At 40.6% G+C, this 18,870-nt stretch overlaps 1 protein-coding gene across 5 annotated transcripts in view; it reads right to left on the minus strand.

Annotated features, from left to right (window-relative positions):
- esrp2 (epithelial splicing regulatory protein 2) overlaps positions 1-16,361 on the minus strand; it is a 31,835-nt gene extending 15,474 nt beyond the window's left edge. For 2 of the 5 annotated variants that reach the window (XM_080187039.1, XM_080187037.1), the window contains exons 1-7: positions 15,936-16,359; positions 15,658-15,786; positions 9,763-9,876; positions 6,221-6,335; positions 4,236-4,334; positions 4,098-4,152; positions 3,458-3,568 (exon numbers count right to left, since the gene is read on the minus strand). In XM_080187039.1, the coding sequence (XP_080043165.1) occupies positions 3,458-3,568; positions 4,098-4,152; positions 4,236-4,334; positions 6,221-6,335; positions 9,763-9,876; positions 15,658-15,786; positions 15,936-16,067 (755 nt within the window). In that variant the 5' untranslated portion in view covers positions 16,068-16,359. Of the gene's footprint in view, positions 1-3,457; positions 3,569-4,097; positions 4,153-4,235; positions 4,335-6,220; positions 6,336-8,965; positions 9,155-9,762; positions 9,877-15,657; positions 15,787-15,935 lie in introns of those variants that run through there. The other 3 variants (XM_080187038.1, XM_080187041.1, XM_080187040.1) reach the window with 3 other exon arrangements.
- Between the last annotated feature and the right edge of the window lie 2,509 nt (positions 16,362-18,870).

Consider the following 18,870-nt stretch of genomic DNA (forward strand, 5'->3'; position numbering starts at 1 on the left):
TTAATTGCATTGATCTCAATTTCTACAATTAAGCTTTAGTTCCAAAAAGAAACAAAAGCTTTACTCAAACCATGAACTAGATATCCACAATACTAATATTTAAACTTTAATATTTTGCATTTTGAATAGAGTAATAAAAAGGTCAATGTTATATTCTCAATTTGTCTTACAATGCACAGTTCTTACAGGACTTCCCTGAATAGCCCAAGTAGCTAAATATTTGTTGACATTCAATGTCAAAACTGGCAAATGGACACCCATTTGAAGAGGATAAAAGGTGTGAGGGAGTGGAAAAGGACAAAGAATCATTCCACACCCCACAGACAAGAGGAAGAAAGAAAAGTGCAAAACAATCCTTGGATTCACCACTTGTGTAGCCTGACAACAGTGACTGAGGAAGGGCACCTATTCTGGCTAACATTTAAAATAGCTTTTTATCAATTATTTTTATGATTTGTAGAGGTGCTTCAATCTAAAGATCTATTCTGTCCTACTCTCATCCCAAAACAACCATTCCCCTCCCCTCCAAAATAACACATTCTTATGTTTTATGTAACTGGTCCTAAAGTATTTTCCTTCTTTCACTTCTACACCTGTGAAAATGTTCTACTCTTGAGAGATGATCAAGGGAATGTCTAGCCATTGCTAATGAGGGCTCAGCCCCTCATTGCCAGTGTTGTTAAAGACATTTGACCAATATCCAGGCTTGGATGAGTCACAGTCTCCCAGTGCTGAACACTGGGAGACCACAACTATAGTCTTCTACATCCCTCAACACAGACCACACCTCTCACCTGCTAAGACCTGAATCGGAGCTTGGCTATTCAAGGTTGAACAGAGCGTACAGATAGTGGACTTTGAAGTGCATTACCTCAAGTGCAGATTGAATCAAATTCAAGCGCAGTTTCTCAGATGGAACTCGATAAACAAACTTTAAAACAACACAGCAAGACCTCAGGGAAATGGAATCAGACAGCTCAGATATAGAACGAGCACCTAGCTATTCTAGAATCATTTACAGGTGGCACAGTGGTTAGCACTGCTGCTTCACAGCACCAGGGACCCACGTTTAATTCCGGTTTTGGGTCACTGTGTGTGGAGTTTGCATGTTCTCCCCATGTCTCTGTGGGTTTCCTCTGGGTGCTCCAGTTTCCTCCCAAAGATGTGTTGATTAGGTGGACTGGACATGCTAAATTGCCCTTAGTGTCAGGGCGACCAGCTAGGGTAAATGCATAGGGTTAGGGGAAAAAGTCTGAATGGGATTGTTGTTGCTGCAGGCTCGATGGGCCAAACGGCCCCTTTCTACACTGTAGTATTCTATAATTCTGATACAGTACAGTTGGAGGTCATTCATTCAATTGTGCTTTGGTAGAGGCACTTAGTTACTGACTTTTCTGCTCTTTCCCACAGCTGTGTTAAAATCCCTCCCCCCCTACAATTTCAAATATTTGTTCAATCGAAGGTTATATGCCCCCACACCCTTTCCAAAAATGCATTCCAAATCACAATTTCTTGTGTAAAAATTATTTTTCAGATCACTTCTGGCTCTTTTGCCAATCATTTGTGTCTATTGGTTACTGGGCCTTTTGCCACTGGAAACAGTTTCTATCAGAAGCCTGTTGATTTTGAACCCTTCTACCAAACCTCAGTCTTCTCTGTTCCAAAGAGAACTCCTCCAGCATTTCTAGCCCCTCCAGGATAGCTAAAGTCCCTCATCCCAGATAGTCTCTGCAAAGCTTCAACTTCCTCTCATGTCAATGATGGCCAGAATGGAACAAAACTCCAGCTGAGCCATGACCAGTGCCTCAGTGCCAGGGACCCAGATTCAATTCCTGGCTTGAGTCACCATGAGTGGAATCTGCACGTTCTCCCCGTGTCCATGTGTTTGCTCCGGGTGCTCCAGTTTCCTCCCACAGTCCGAAAGATTTGCTGGTTAGGTGCACTGGCCATTCTAAATTCTCCCTTAGTGTATCCAAACAGGAGCCGGAGCGTAGCCACTAGGGGATTTTCACAGTAACTTCATTGCAGTGTTAATGTAAGCCTACTTGTAACACGAATAAATAAACTTTAAACCTAATAAAAAAGGTAAACATAAGCTTCTTGTACTCAAGATCTCTACTAATAAGGCCATGGATCTTGTATATTTTACTGCCTTTTCCACTTGTCCTGCCACATTCAAAGATTTGTGTAAACTGATAAACTGTTGCTGCCAACCACCTTCAGCATTGCACCAGTAAATTTCTTTTGCCTGCTTCTCGACCTGCCTATCAAAGTATATTTTGACATTTCTCTACATTACATGTTTGCGCCTGTCGTGTTTGTCCTGCTAGCTGCCTATCTCCTCTTGAAGCTCATTATCCTCCTTCATGGTTTACTACATTTCCTAGATTGGTATCATCTGAAAAGTTTGAAATGATGCCATGTAGAAGTCAAGGACACAGCAAGTAGAGCAGTGTTCCCAACAGCAACCCCTGATGAAGGTCACTACAGTCTACATTTTCCTCCAGTCTGAAAAACATGCTGTTTGCACGCTGTAATCTCTGTCGCTTAGCCAATTTTATACCCAAACTAATGCCGTTCCATTAATTCGGCTACAAAGTTTGATCTTAGAAACTCTTCCAAAGCCTGACGAGGACTGGCAGTCAGAAATTTCACATCTAAAAAGAAGTCTATTTGTGAACTGAGAAAATACCAACTACACAGGGCAGGTTCAAAGTTTATTTATTAGTCACAAGTAGGCTTACATTAAACACTGCAATGAAGTTGTTATGAAATTCCTAGTTGCCACAGTCTGGCGCCTGTTCGGGTCAATGCACCTAACCAGTATGTTTTTCAGAATGTGGATGATAACAGAGAACGTGGAGGAAACCCATGCAGACATGGGGAGAATGTGCAAACTCCACACTAACAGTGACCCAAGCCAGGCATCAAACCCAGGTCCTTGGCGCTGTGAGGCAGCAGTGCTAACCACTGTGCTGCCCAGACATGCTGTGTCAACCACCCAATACCAGAAACAAATGACACAACTAAATTGTATTCATTCTACTGTTGCCTCTGAAGCCACTCACCCAAATGGCTTCCAAGGAGAGTCAGCAACTTGCAAGAACTTCTAATTTGTTGATGGCAAGGTGGGTATTGGAACACAAGTGGTTTAACACCAATTGGCACAGTATGCAAAGAGCATCCAGGTGGTAATTTACAGACAGGGATTAAAGGAAAGCAGGATAGCAAAGAAAGGCTACACAGCTTAAAAAAATTAGAGAGACAGTTTACAAAGTGTTTTTTTTTCAAAAAAAGCAAAACACAAGATAGAGGCAGAGCTGTTTGGTGAGAACACCAGAGAGCTTCATCCAGGCACAACATAATCTTGGATGTCAGAATAACAAGGATGCATTCTTCAAAATTAAAAAGCTACAAAACATTCACAGGACTGTATTCTTATTCCAAGTACACTTACTTTGCTATGTTTAGTCCTTTAAAAAATCTTGCAATATCTTGGTCAGATGATTGCCATGGTAGACCTCTTGCCCTAATTACAGTTTCACCATTTACTCCTTCAGCCTTGCTACTGTAAGAGAACATGTAACATCAATTTCTACCCATCACTGTTCCTTGGAAAAAGAAATAACCATTATGTAACAATTGTTTAATCACCTTTCACAGGAAGTCAGTTATCTAAAACTAGAATTGCGACATGCATCATTTCCCTTGAAGGGTATTTCTCTTCCCCTTTGGTCTTTCCTACATTATTCAGACAATGTGGTCCTGCCAACTACTACTGCCACTCAAAAGGGAGTAACTGCGACACCGACATGAGAAGCCCAGCTAATATCCCTCTATTCTCAGACGCAGCCAATATTTGCTGAACACCTCCCCACAACTGAACTACAATACAGGCATGAACCCATTCTGGTGTTCTGTGGGAAACTGGACCAAGGGTAAAATATGTTGCCCTGGCTCCTATTTTTTTCTGGATGCAGGAAGTACCTCTATTCTTAACGCAAATCATTAAACTTTATTACACAGACAATTCATTATTTTTGCTTAAATATTCTTGAAACTAAATCCAAACATCAGCGTATAAGTGTACCACTTACCAGGGGCCAGTTTCAAATTTGTACTTGACAGTTTCAAAGTTCTTGAACACATAATCTGAAAGAGAAAGTGAAGTAACTGTACACCAGTCAGTCACTATTGACGAGACAGTGCTTAAAATAAACAAAAAAGTAACTTACTGTGAGGTTCACTGATTAAACTTAAAATAATTGCACCCATGGTAGTAACTTCAAATACACCAAACTCGTTGGCTGTATTCTTTGTGCTCAATTCCAAGTCTGTATGCAACATTAAGGAAGTCAAATTAATCAAATCCTCTTCCCATTAACAAAACCAAACAAGATGCCAAGATTTAAGTGAAATAATCATTCATTACTTGCAATTCAGGAATAGGATAGATTGCAAAACAAACATACTCATTAGTGAAAAGTCCATTTTTCTTGGGAAAGGGCATAAAGGGAAAAGGGCATTAAATGTAAACTCTTGACCATTACAATGGCTAGAAATCCCAAAACTACTACACTGAAATTTCCAAATCCACATACATGTTAACTTTTTTTTATTCATCCATGTGACGTGGGTGTTGCTGGCTAGGCCAGCATTTATTACCCATCCCATTGCTGCATTCGGACATGGATTGCTTCAGTATGAGGCAATGCAAAAGGAGTTGAACAGTCAGCGAACGTCCCCACTTCTGACTTTATGATGGAAGGAAGGTATTTGATGAAGCAGCTGAAGACGGATGGGCCTGGGACACTACCCTGAGGAAATGCTGCAGTGTTGGCCTGGAACTGAGATGATTGACCTCCAATCACAATATCTTCCTTTATGCTAGGTATGACTCCAGCCAGTGAAGAGATCACCGCCCACCTCCCCCGCCCCCACTCCTGCTCCCCCAACCCTCCCTTTTTGATGCCATATTCAAGTCAAATGCAGCCTTGATATCAAGGGCAGTCACTCTCACCACACAGTTCAACTCCTTAGTCTACATTTTATTGAACCAAGGCTGTAATGAGGTCAGGAACTGAGTGACCCTCGTAGAACCCAAACAGTCTCAGTGAGCAGGTTATTGCTAAGCATGTGCATTGTTGATGACCCCTTCCATCACTTTACTGATGATCAAGAGTAGACTGATGGGATGATAATTGACCTGATTTGATTAGTTCACCTTTGTGTACAAAGGCATACCTGGGCAAATTTCCCAGTAGATTCCTGTATGTAGCTATTCTGGAACAGCACGAGTCTTCAGTATTATCACTGGAACAGTCAGGGTCCATAATATTTTCAGTAGCTAGTTCCCTCAGTCATTTCTTGGTATTGTGTGGAGTGAATCGAATTGGCTGAAGATTGGCATCTATGATGCTGGGGACCTCAGGTAGAAGCTGAAATACCATTATCTATCTTGCACTTCTGGCTGATGATTGCTGTAAATGCTTTAAGCCTTACCTTTTGTACTGATGACTTGCAGTAAGTTGGGAATGCTGATAATACTTATTGTATTATTCCAGCCTTCAATCACATCTCTGTAGTTTAGCTGCGAGAGTGAAAGCAGGAAATTGCTTCCCTTCAGCTGCCAAGATCTAAACTCTGCAATTCCAAACCTAACCTGGTCTCCCTCTCCCCCTTTCAAACAGACACACTGTAAAGCACATCTTTGACCAAGCTTGTCATCTTTCCTAATATTGTCCAACGTCAAATTTTCTTTTATAATACTATTATGAAATGTTTTGGAACACTTAACTACACTTAGAATGAATATAAAATATGGACCAGCGGCACAATGGATAACACGTCTGACTAGAGATTAGAAGATTCCAGGTTCGACGCTTGGCTGGCTCATTGTGAGCCTTTTAGAAGTAGTTAACAAGCTCCATGTTAAATTCCACAGAAGAATACGTGTTCAAGGATGGGAAAGGATTGAAGGGATACAGGCAAAATGAGTGCAATTGAGACCATCTGGGAGAGCACCATGGACCAGTTGGGCTGAAGGGCCTGTTTCCGTGCTGTATTGCTCTGTGATTCTGACTCTAAAAACAAAATTTTGTACTGCAGTAGGTACATCCATTTCCAGTTAATTAATCTCTGATCAGAACTGTAACTACAGAAAGCCAATTAAACCAAGTATCACAGCACCAAACAGGTGGTTAACCAGAAAGAAGGATACATTCAGCCATGGAACTGATGGAGAGTTCTTTCATGGAGGCTGCATTTGGACAGCATTTGTGAAATTCCTTCTGCAGGTCATAGAATGAGTAGAAACAGTCAGGAAGCACCAAATTCTACAAAAAGAGAAAGGAAAAAAAATGTTAAGTGACGTTCATTTTTTTTATGGCTAAGGTCCTCAAAATTAAACAGTTTACATTTCAAGTCAAAGTGATTCGCCAGCAACATAGAAGAAAAAACTTTTTCAAGCCAGATTGATAGATTTATTGTGGGATTAGTATAAAGTTACATTAAATACAACCCTGCCTAGGGTACCCAAGTCTGCAGCAAGTCATGTATGTCAACATAAGAGAGTCATCCTAGATGTAATAATAATTAAGGACTAGGAATATTAAACTATCATACTTCACGCAATAGTTCAGCAAGTAGCAAAGTGAGTTCCAGGACACTTTCCCACTACAATTGGAGCTGCACAGTAGTTAGCACTGTTGCCTCAGTGCCAGGCATCTGGGTTCAATTCTTGGCTTGGGTCACTGTCTGTGCAGAGTCCGCAAGTTCTCCCAGTGTCTGCATGGGTTTCCTCCAGGTGCTCCGATTTCCTCCCACAGCCTAAAAGACATGTTGGTTAGGTGCATTGGGTACACTGAGGGAGGATTTAGCATGGCCAAACAGGCACCAGAACGTGGCGACTAGGGGATTTTCACAGTAACTTCATTGCAGTGTTAATGTAAGCCTAATTGTGACACTAAATAAATAAAACAAAAATTCAAAACAATCAGCAAATAATTTCTAAATAATCAAATGGATGATAGAATTGGGGTTAGTGACTAGTATTTTGTTACCCATTTTTAATAGACAAATTGACGTAATCAGACTGACGGAATTATGAACTTCTGGAGATTCAAGCAAAAGCATACTGAGTTAGGATGGCAGGATATGGCAAGGTGCTTGTTGAAGCAGCAACAGCAAAACAAAGGCAGCCTTAGTCTCTGGTCAAATTGTATGATATTCACATTTCTTATTGGAATACAAGCACTGCAAGTTTATTAAACTGATCAAGTGACTATCAGATTTATGCATCATGGAGTGTATTATGCTACATGAGCAGAATAAACTAGTTATCCTCTCATTGGCAAGGCCACCAATTTATAGTTTTCACTTATAAGTAGACTGAATGAGAATGTGACCCCAAAATACTCAATCCTGTGTAATTTGACCTATTCAATTACTGTAATTTAATACCCACTGACTTTGGAGGATAATATTGTCAAGTTCCATTCCTAAATTCTCAGTTCTAATAATTTTTTCTTGTACAAATATTGTAAAACTCTACTCCTTATCCAGGTGACAGTTCTGGGCAACCTTTCAAGCCCCTGCTATTGACATTTTGCGATGTTTCTTTTCACATCCAGTTACTTGCACGCATGAGTACATTCAGTAAGTCCAGAATCCATCACTTACATTCAAGGTTAAGTCACCAAAAACTTGACCTAGAAGTCACATCACCCATGATAAAGTAAACTAGGAAAAAGATCTGTGAAGCGTTGACTAACCCTTCATTGGCTGTGAAATATCTGTGAAGTCTTGAGGTCCAGGAAGGCACTGTACATAATATAATCTCACTCCTCCCCAACCCCTGGAAACTATTTGTTAAGTACTGGAATGCCACTGCAGAACTGGAAAGAACCAAGTTGCAATTAAAAGGTGCTAGCAGATTGAAGTAAATAACCCAGGTAATTATAGTTTCAACATCAATAGTGGGTTAAGGAAATTGAAAAAGGATTTTGAAGATATAGGTAATAGTGCATTACCCCATGGAGACAGCAAGCAGGATTAAATTGTGAAAAGTCTCTTGACTGTTGTAAAGAGAACAGTGGCACAAGTCCTTAATAGTATTGTTTGCCTGGACTGTCAAAAAGCCATCAACAAGGAATGGCACAAGATGCCCTTCATTGTGCTCATGCCAGCTTTTTGGCATATTTGTCCTGAGAGCTTCCATTTTCCCCATAGCCTGTAATTTTTTTCCCCCACTCTTCCCCTTTTGAAGAGTTACTACTTCATCATCTCTCCAAACCAATGATGGTCAAGGTAAATCTGTGTTCTCTGGGGAACAGCCCTTCTATCCAAACGATTTATTAGTAATAAATTGGTAATATTATTCGTAATAAATATTTAATAAATCATTTGGACTGAAACCTGGTGTTGTCAGACTTTTTACTGTGTTTACCCCAGTCCAACGCTGGCATATCCATATCATAACAGCCCTTCTGCCATTGGAAACAGTTTTGCCTTATTTGTTCTCTGAAAACTATTCCACCATTTACAACACCTTTATCAAACCTCCAGTCAAATTTCTCTGTTCAAGGAGCACGGCCCAGTGACGACGAATCACAATGCATTTCCAAAGCCATACAGTGTGTGACTTGTTCTAATGTAACCACTGTCCTTGTTCTTCTAGGTGGGAGAGAGGATGAGTTTCGATGGTGCTGTCAAAAGGGCCTTGGCAAGTTATTGCGATATACACGGCTGCCATTGTACACCAGCAGTTGTGTGTATTGGAGAAGGGAGTGAATGGTTAAAGTGGTGGATGGTATGCCAAACAATCTGATTGCTTTGTCCTGGATGACGTCAAGCTTCAAGTGTTGCTGAAACTGCAATCATCCCAAGCAGTTGGAGATATTCCACCGTACTCCTTATTCTGCCTGGTAGATGGTGCATAAGTGTTGGGGAGTCACTAGTTACTTGCCTCAAAATTCCTGTGACTGGTCAATGATAATCCTTGGGATGTTGATAGTGGCAGATTCAGTTTGAATGTCATGGGGAGAAGACCAGATTCTCTTTCTGGAGATGTTCATTTCCTGGCACTTAAGTAGCATTCATGCCCAAACCTGAAATCATCCAGGTCTCATTGCATGTGCACAGAATACTTCATTATCTGAAGAGTTACAAATGGAACAGAATGGTGAAATCAAAGAATATCCCAACTCTATGATACAGGAAAAGGTCATTGATGAAGCTGAAGATGATCAGGCCTAGGACACAGCCCTGAGGATCTCCTGCTAGCCCCCCTAACACTAAGGGGCAATTCAGCATTATCAACCTAACCCACACATCTTTGGACTGTGGGAGGGACTTGGAAGAAACCCAGAGAGAATGTGCAAACTCCACACAGTCATCTGAATTGAACCAGAATTGAACGCTGGTCCCTGGTGCTGTGAGGCAGCAGTGCTAACTACTGCTTGATGCACCAACTCACTGGTTTTCATGGGGACATATTATCTCATTAACTGCTCAGGAATTCTGTGCACCAGGAAGATCTTAAAATAAAAGTTACGAAATTTGACATTGCTAAAAGGAGGAAGCTGAATTCTGTGCTAATGTTGTCACAAGCTAACTGCATCACTTCATGACAGTATATCATAAAATACTGCAACAATGTCACACTGGTCTAGTATATGTTTAGATGACATCAATTTATCAGCCTCAATTTAACATATTGGTTACCGATCATTCGCAACCTTACAAGCTGTCAAATCTCTTCACCTTTTTGGACGCTTCTGGGTGTAGGACCTGCCGAACGAGTAATTGGCCATCAGTACAAAGGCAATAAGAACTCCTCCCAAGTGATTTCAACTCATTCGATAAAACCTGGTTAAACTGGAAAAGAAAATGAATCATGTATTTATTCAGTGCATTCAAAACGATTCGTTCACACCTTCCTCGAGAATGTGGGAGGACAAATCATACACCAAAAACATTTAAACCACAAAAAGCAGCATTGGCCAACATATCACGAAGTATCTGCTTCCTACATCATGATCATTCACAGTTGCAGTATGACTAGGGCATTAGATTGAGTTTGTTCAGACTGGGGGTGGGTGGAAATTAAGAATCAAGAGATAACTTGCCTACTCCCGTACCTGCAAGCATGTTCCATTTCAAAATAAAGCCGAACAAAGCTTCTGGAAGGCTGCACACATAGCCAGCTTCAGTGTAGCATTTTAGCCAGCATGCTCCAGATCTGGCATGATTTTTTTTAATGTTTCTGTTGTTACTACTACCTATGCTTTCAACATAACGAAGTGTCCTAAAGCAATTCTACAAATTGCAAACAACATATCTCTTTGCACGTTGAATTTTAAGACAGATGATCTAAAACTTGATCAAAAAGCTAGATTTCGACGGGGCACATTAAAAGGAGGAAAGTGGTTGAAAGGCAAAGAGATTGAGGGAGGGAATTACAGAGCTTTGGGCCTTGAGATGAGCACTGGTGGAGTAATTAAAGTAAAAAGTCTGACAACAGCAGGTTTTAGTCCAACCTATTTATTTGATAATATACTCACTAGCTTTCGGGGTTACCCCCTTCGTCAGGGTGACGAAGGGGGTAACCCCGAAAGCTAGTGAGTATATTATCAAATAAATAGGTTGGACTAAAACCTGGTGTTGTCAGACTTTTTACTGTGTTTACGCCAGTCCAACGCCGGCATACCCACATCAGGAGTAATTAAAATCAGGGATACAGTAGAGGCTAGGATTGAAGGGAGTGCAGAGATCATGGAGGGGAGTTAAAGGTAGAGAAAGGAAAGGTGAGATAATAGAGGAATTTGGAAACAAGATGAGAATTTTCAAGTGGAGAGGTTGCTGCACCAGTGGCTGATGTAGGTCAGCAAACAGGTTGGTTAAAGGGGACGAGGGAATGATACAAGTAACTGAGTACTGGATGTTGAATTGGTTGGTTCAGTTTGAGTTAGGTGGAGAGGAATATTAAGAGACAATTCCCATACCTATAGGCATGTCGCATTTTAAAACAAGTAAAACAGCACATAGGGATCGTTAACAGCTTTACATGAAGATGATTAGCATTAAATGAAAAACAAAAAGTGTTAAATCAACAGCAACTGTTTAAAAAGCAGTGAAGGACATCTGAGTGGTAACATATAGCAAAAGATCCATACAAGGTTTGTGTGAGCACCAACAGTTTAAACGCAGTCTGTAAAGAACAATTCCTTATTTACCAGGTCATGTCTGTTGGGGGAAGGGGACATAATCTGGCAACATATTTACACTCCAAAAAGAGGATATGCAAACAGGTAATACCAGCAGTTAGGAGTATAGAGGAAAACTGAGAGACTGTCACTCATTCATATGTTAAATGTGACGAAAGTTAAATTGTTAGATGTCTCAGACCGAAAGCCACCTACTGACTCAGAGCTTCGCACAGCAATGTACACATTAGTTCTTTGATTTCAAGCAATTCATGACACCCCCCTCCCCAAAAAGGAGGATCAACACCAAAATATTTAAAAAGAATTGAATCCTTTAAAACATGCCCCAGAAGATGCATCAAGTTATCAGTTTTGAAATTGCTCTAACATCTGCAAAAACATGTCATCCCTTTCATTACACATTTCAGACCACAAAAGCACTGAACCTGAAGTGTCCTCCCCCAGTAATTATGGGTGGCTCCACAAAGTCTGCAAACATCAAGTGGTTTGCACTGATGGCAGCACCAAAATGACAATCACCTGCATCACAAACACACCACCCTCAATGTCACTCTACCAAGTAGACAATTAAACTCAAGTTTAAAAAAAAGCAAATCAAATACAATGCATTCTCAGACTTCTTAGTTCAGCTTTCAAACTAAAAAAAACCTGACCCAGTTGGGAAAGAGTTAAAAGGAAATACATTAAAGTTTCAAGAGTGGAAATACTAGTTTGGCAGCTTTGTGTCATTGCCTGGACCACAAGGCAGAATAACATGTTTGACCACTTAAAAAGACAACGAATCTCCCATCAACCATGCACACTACAATTCAACATCCCTAAATGCTCAGATTACTCTTAGTTCAAAACACCTCTTGCATACAAACAAGCAAAAAAAAGTACACCATCTTTTCAAAAGACCTACAGGCACAGTTTAACATCCAAACAGTATTTCAATGCAAGTTAATAGAAACATCCAGTTCGTGCCCATTCTTGACAAATTATCTCCCTCATAACCACAATTTTTTTTAAATAAACAAAGTCATTTAACTCCAGATGCAGTAACCTTTAACCTGCCAGCTTCAGGTGTTAGCTGCAGCTCAACTAGTAGGACTTAGCCTCCCTAGTGAAGGGGTTGTAAATTCAAATGACTCCAGGATTTGAATACAAAAATCTAGAGTGACAAGTGCACTCAAGAGGTATCATCATCTTTCAGATGAGCCATTAAACCAAGACAATGTCGTCTTAGGGAGATATAGGTGGTAAATGTTTATCACTCGATCAACATCACTAAGGCAGATTATCTGGTTATTCTTGATGCAGATTGTGGGAGCTTGCAATGTTTAAATTGGCTTCCATATTTTCTATCTATTAAAGGGAATTCTTCATTGACTGTGAAATGCTTTTGGGGCCCTCAGGTCATAAAGATGCTATAAAAAAAAAAGACAGCGCAACTTTGGCTATTCTTCGGGTTATTAGAGAGCCACAATTAAAGTATTGTTGTCTGGTTAGATAAACATGCAGTGGTCAATCTTACAAGAAATTGAAATATCAATCTCTTCCAAGTTGGTGATCTCACCAGAACCATGGGTGGGAGCAGTAGAGAAACAGGAAAACCTCACATGCACCATTCTGGAGCTCTGATTTAATGTGATTATCAGAGGTGATAGGAAAATTAAAATAGTGCATTAAAATTCTTCCATTTCTCCCATCACTTACAGTATAAAAATGATCCAAAATGTCTATAGACAGACAATTCCACTAATTGACTTGTCAAAGATTGAAAATTAAACATTCAATAGCTTTTGTTGTAAATTGTGCATTGGTTATAAACACGATTTTTTTTTCTACAATAAGGGTTTTTTCCAACAAGAAACAAAATGTTAAGATAAGAATGTGTAAATGTATAAAGCGGGCATTAGACTTGACAGGTTCCTTTCCTTCCTCCTGCACCCTCCTCCCTCCCTAAGTGGCTGAAGCTGCTAAATTATTTTTAGCGTTTTGCCAAAACTAAAATCACAAAAACACGTAGGAGTGGAAAAAACAAACTCATCAAAACCGGGGGGGGGGGGAAAAAAAGACAAGGACGATGCTGATTTACACAGCTAGTTAGCCTTCATAAAATGAAAGGGCAGGCTAATGTTTGGGATAAGACTCCCAAACTCTCAGCAGACCTTGAATCTATTGTCTCTTCTTCCCCCCCCCCCACAACCCTCCAATGCTGACAAATGATTGTACTTTTCCAACAGGAATAAGAATAGGCCATAAAGCCCATGGACCCAGTCACCTCAACTCCAATTAGCTATTTTAGGGGAGACCATGGCATCGTTACTGGACTACCAATCCAGAAACCTAGGGTAATGCTCTGGAAACCCAGGTTCCAATCTCACCACAGCAGATAATGAATTTGAACTCAGTAAGAATCTGGAATTAAAAGTCTAGTGATGACCACAAAACCATTGTTGATTGTCGGAAAAACATTCAGGTTCACTAATGTCCTTTAAGGAAGGAAATCTGCTGTTCTTACCTGGTCTGACCTACTTGTGACTTCAGAGCCACAACAATCTGGTTGACTCTTAACTGCCCTCTGAAATGGCCTAGCAAGCCACCCAATTCAAGGGCAATTAGGGATGGGTAACATTTTATAATGTTTATTTTGTTAGTGTCACAAACAGGTTCATATTAACACTGTAATGAAGTTACTAGTCGCCACACTCTGGTGCCTGTTCCGATACAGGGGGAGAATTTAGCATGGCCAGTGCACCTAACCAGCACATCTTTCAGACTCTGGCATGAAATCCAAGCACCTGTAGGAAACCCACACAAACATGAAGAGAATGTGCAAACTCCACGCAGACTGTGACCCAAGCAGGGAATTGAACCCAGGTCCCTGGCACTGAGGCAGTAGTACTAACCACTGTGCCACCCTGCCTTGCCAACAATGCCCACATCCCATGAAGGAATTTAAAGAAACAAAAATGTAGCAAACATTTGGCCTAGTTGTAAAACTTCTGATCCATTGCCATATGGATTTGACAGAGAGATCCCAGAGACTGTGGAAGGGAAGAGATTTGCAATCTGCACGGAACCTGGGGTAGTGTTCAATAACACCTCCAGACTGGCGGTTGCCAAATGTCTGACAGATTGGTTTAATGAACACAGCAACAGTTAGACTCCTCCTTTGGGTAGATGTCACTTGTTTTTGTGCATTAAATCAAAGATACCTAAAACACTGACTCTTATCACAGGGGAGGATTTCCCCAATCTACAACCTTAAATTTGAAAACCAAAAAACTTTCCGGTATAAAAAAAGTTTGGTAAACTTGAATCCATCACTTCCGCCCAGTCAAACTGGGAGTTTGCTGTTGAAGTGGATGAAGGAAGGGGAGGGAACTGGCACAGATTAACTTAAGGGGACGAACAATTTATCTCAAACTGAAAGCAGCATACCTCGTTATCGCTAAATGAACATGTCGCTATCCACAGACATGTGCTATCTATACATACAATATGAAAGAAATCTGCTACATAATCAATTGTAGATTTCAAAGTCTAAAATGGTTGGGGGGGGGGGCTTGAAATAATTACAGGCTGGTTACAATTCATTCCTTTAAAAAGATCAACTTTCTATTTAATCGCCATATTTGATAGCGAGCCGCGTTTAACACACGACAGATAAGGACTTGCCTTTTGCCATAATTGTTACATTTCCAAGAACTCAGGGAAAGAGGCAAAACGAACACCTCGCCTCCCATCTCCTGGACACAAAAAGTGTTCTTGTCCACGAGAAAAAATTATTTCAGTTTGGCAAGGTTACATTTAAACTCAAAAAGAAACCAAAATAAAACCCTCTAATTTAAAATAAAATCTCATGTGTAACAGCTGGTTTGTACCTTGCAAACTTTATTTGAATAAAGATTGAAAAACAATTAAATTGGTGAAGGTCTCCCCCGTCCCAGACAGCTGAGCATTCAGTTCAGATTAGTTACAGGTGAATACAGCTCAGCATCGGCCAATTAAGCTTAACTAACTCCCCAGTCTGTCACTGAGTTTAAACAAATCCAGTCTTGCCTGTCCCCAAATAGTTCCGGGTCTTGAAATCTAAGTTCGTACAAAACACTAACTAAAGCCTCGCAACTGGTTACACTCGGTTCATACCATTTTGCATTTCAATAGGACTCAGATATGTCTGAAAAGGGGGAGTATTTATGGGAGCTGTGACTAAGTTAGTTGCAACAAGTCTCCTGCAGGATTCAGGTGGGTCACTGCCTCCCAGGCGTGGATCTGCTTCCTGTATTTGAGGAACAGGTTTCGATGGCGCTTGTCATCCCGGGTTTTAAGACAACGACCACCAACCCCCACCCCTCCCAAAACCTCACACTCAATCTCACCCTTGTTTAAGATTTCTTTCGCCTATAAATTTTGGGGGGAGGGGGGAGAGTAGAAGACTCACCTGTTCAAGGACTCGATCGAGAGGTTCCGCCTTAGCGAGTTCCTCGGCGCTGACGCCTATCTCCTCCTTACACTGTTCACTCAACTCCAAACTGTCGGCTTTCACTAGCACTCTGTGGACCTCACCCACCTGTGAAAGTAGCAAAATGTCCCGTGAAACAAGACGGTTCTCACCGCACTACACTAGGGGCAAAGAATTCACCAGTGTGGGCAGGTCTGTACAAATCAAAAAAGAGGAGAAAAGACACAGACACACAAGAGAAAAAAAATCCAGCATACCTTGCTGTTGTGTAGATCCACAACTTGCCACACCAAGAGAACTAACTCCCTCTCATCCGAACCAAGTTTAGCCCCACTTGCACCAGCTGTTGCCCCATACAAAACCACCAGAGAATCGTGCGAAGCCGTCATGACGAAGAACTACAATAAGCAAAAGATTCAAACACACAAAAAAACAAAAAAAGTGTTCACCTTTCGAGTGATCACCTCCTACCGATCTTACAAGACAGAAATTAAAAAAGGAAGGGAAGATAAGAAAGTCTTGTTTTGTTTTCTCTTTCTCTCTCTCTAAGTCTACCTGGTCACAAGCGGCGTTTGTGGATCTGATGGCTCACAAGGCGAAACTGACAAAGCTTGTCTCTTTCACTGACATGGGGGAAACGATGGCTGCTCTCTTGTCCTCAGTTACCTGCCCACAGATCAGACCATGTGACAAGCAAATCGCCGGGGAGTTTCGATTGGCTCATGGCAAACAAGAAAACAGGGACGTGGCATTGAATATGCAATGGAACAGCCCAATCCGGTGTCTCACCTCTTCCACTGGGTGTGTTTGGATCAAAAAGAAACCTGCATACATCACCTTTATCTCTGTACTTGCAAGAGTTCTTCTGTAGGGTGACTACAGGTTTGGTTAGGAGAGTAGCTCACTTTTAGCTAATTAAAGTACTGTGTTTCAGGATATATACTATAGACACCTGGCTGTTCGAAGTATTATTGCGAATAGATTGTTGTCTCCTATTGAAATACAGTAACAATACCCATTTTGAGCGGGCGTCTAATACTTTTCGTATTACACTTTTTACTATTTTGTAATCTCTGAAGTTCCAAACTTTAGAAAGTTTATTGTTGAGTTTCGCAGGCTTATTTCAGATATTCCATATCTTTGAATGAGTGGCCTGTCTGGGTGAAGGTTCTCGATTTAAATGGCAATGGGATCTGAGTGTCCGAGGCACTCTCTCTTCTGATGCCACATTAATTTGGTGAATTTGTCAGCTCTCGAAACCTTGGAAGACAGCTCACCGCGGGTGGAGATATTGGCTGGGGGCATTGGAGGTTTTTCTGGTGTTCTGGTTCACACGTCTCCCAACAACAATCAACACCAGGAAAAACAGATTAACTGACTCCCCCCATCATTAGTATTTATCAATTGGGTCAAAATAATGTACTGGTCTCGACTGCTCACTATGGCCAATAATGTTCCCGTTGAATCTGTACAAATGGAAATATTTAGATTGTCCCTGCATGGAAAAGTAGCATTCTAGTGACCACAATTTACTAGTTCTAAGCATTCGTATAATCTCACATCCACGAGTTTATGGAATCAGCTAATTTCGAGCTGATTCCATAAAGAATTCACGAAATTCCAATTAATTGAGGTGCCTCCCATTTAATGGATATTTTGAAATTGTTTTGCTTAAAATGGTAACAAGGCTTCCACTCCCCGAATAAAGCCTTTTGTTTGATATTAACCGATGGTGGTTTATACAAAGCCAATAAATAACATGGCAACTACTGCACTTAGACTTTTCGTGTTATTTACCTTCAAGTAAAGAAATCATAGTGCAGTCCTTTACAATGACACATTTTTAAAGCTGAGTTGCACATTCGTGTGTAACTGAACACCTATTCTGGTTATCAAATAGTGATTAGAGCTTAAATTTAATTCCGGGATTCACTTCTTCTATCTAAAGGAGACCATTTGGCACAATAACACACTTTGGAGTATTTTTGCAAAATTATATTTAATTATCAACATTGAAGAGTATACAATTTATCAATATTGTAGAACCATCGCTTGCAATTTTTTAACATTTCAATAAAACTAATATTGTAGCTTCAAAATTATAGATGGTGTTCCTGATGTGTTTGTGCTTAATATATTAACATTAACTGACATGTTATTGTATTTTCGTTACATCAAAAACAAATCTGGATTTCTATTTTTTGGATTTGAATTCGAATTGCAGAAAATAGTTGGTCTGGTCTAATGTTTTCCTGTTCAAAAATCGGTGGCTGAAATGGGTTTCTGTTTATTCCTTTGGAATGAAATCAGCGATAATAGGATTTACTTCCGCATAGTGTGGGCTGAACACGTGCTCCGGCCTCTTGACTGACTCAGTTAAACAATAACCAGGTCTATTTGCCGTTCACCCCAACGGACTTGCTACTGTAAACACGGTGGGAGCGCTGTTTCAAGAGCCTCGAACTCCCCAGTAGAAATTGCACTCCGAAGCAAGAAAAATTGCTCCATGCAAGCGACGTTTCCAGTTAGGAAGGGAGCCTGCATTCGTGAATACTTCGCGTTGGCATCGTTTGCTTTCAGATATTATTTGCAGCCCCCGAGATCCCCATAGAAACGGCGCCACGCCTTGAGAACAAACCTGTGTACAGTAGCAATCATTGCATCATTGTATGACTGGAGTCTTTCAACTGCGGTAGCACTACCAGTTATGGGAATTTAGGATATCCATTGTACTCTTAGTCACTGACTGCAATTTTACTCTTACTCTAACTTCCGGTTTAAAAAAAAGTTTTGGGTTTTTTTTGGCCAGAGATTCCTAACCTATTAAAGATTTCATTTCGGATAAAAGGTGGCTTTGGCGCAAATAATGATTAACCAGGCTGAACTTGAGAGGCGGGTAAAAAAGGCTTTTTTTGTGTGAAGGTGACTCGAATTTAAACCAGCATTACGACTTGAGCTAGCAGCATCAGTGTGAAAACTTTGATTTTTCCGAAACGGAAAACAAGTTATATGTGTTGAAGTTATTGCTTTATTCACGAATTATCCAGCATTTCTGAACAAATCTTTCGTATGAGATGGATTCTGTCATCTCACCAGTGATCAGAAAGCCAAGCGACCTGATAAGGACAGAGCGACACTCCCTGTACTAAACGGGTTGTTCTGTAGAATGGAAACCAGCAAGGACATGTTGAA

The sequence above is a fragment of the Carcharhinus amblyrhynchos genome, chromosome 4, assembly GCF_965287045.1.
Source record: "Carcharhinus amblyrhynchos chromosome 4, sCarAmb.v2.hapA, whole genome shotgun sequence".
NCBI lineage: Eukaryota > Metazoa > Chordata > Chondrichthyes > Carcharhiniformes > Carcharhinidae > Carcharhinus > Carcharhinus amblyrhynchos.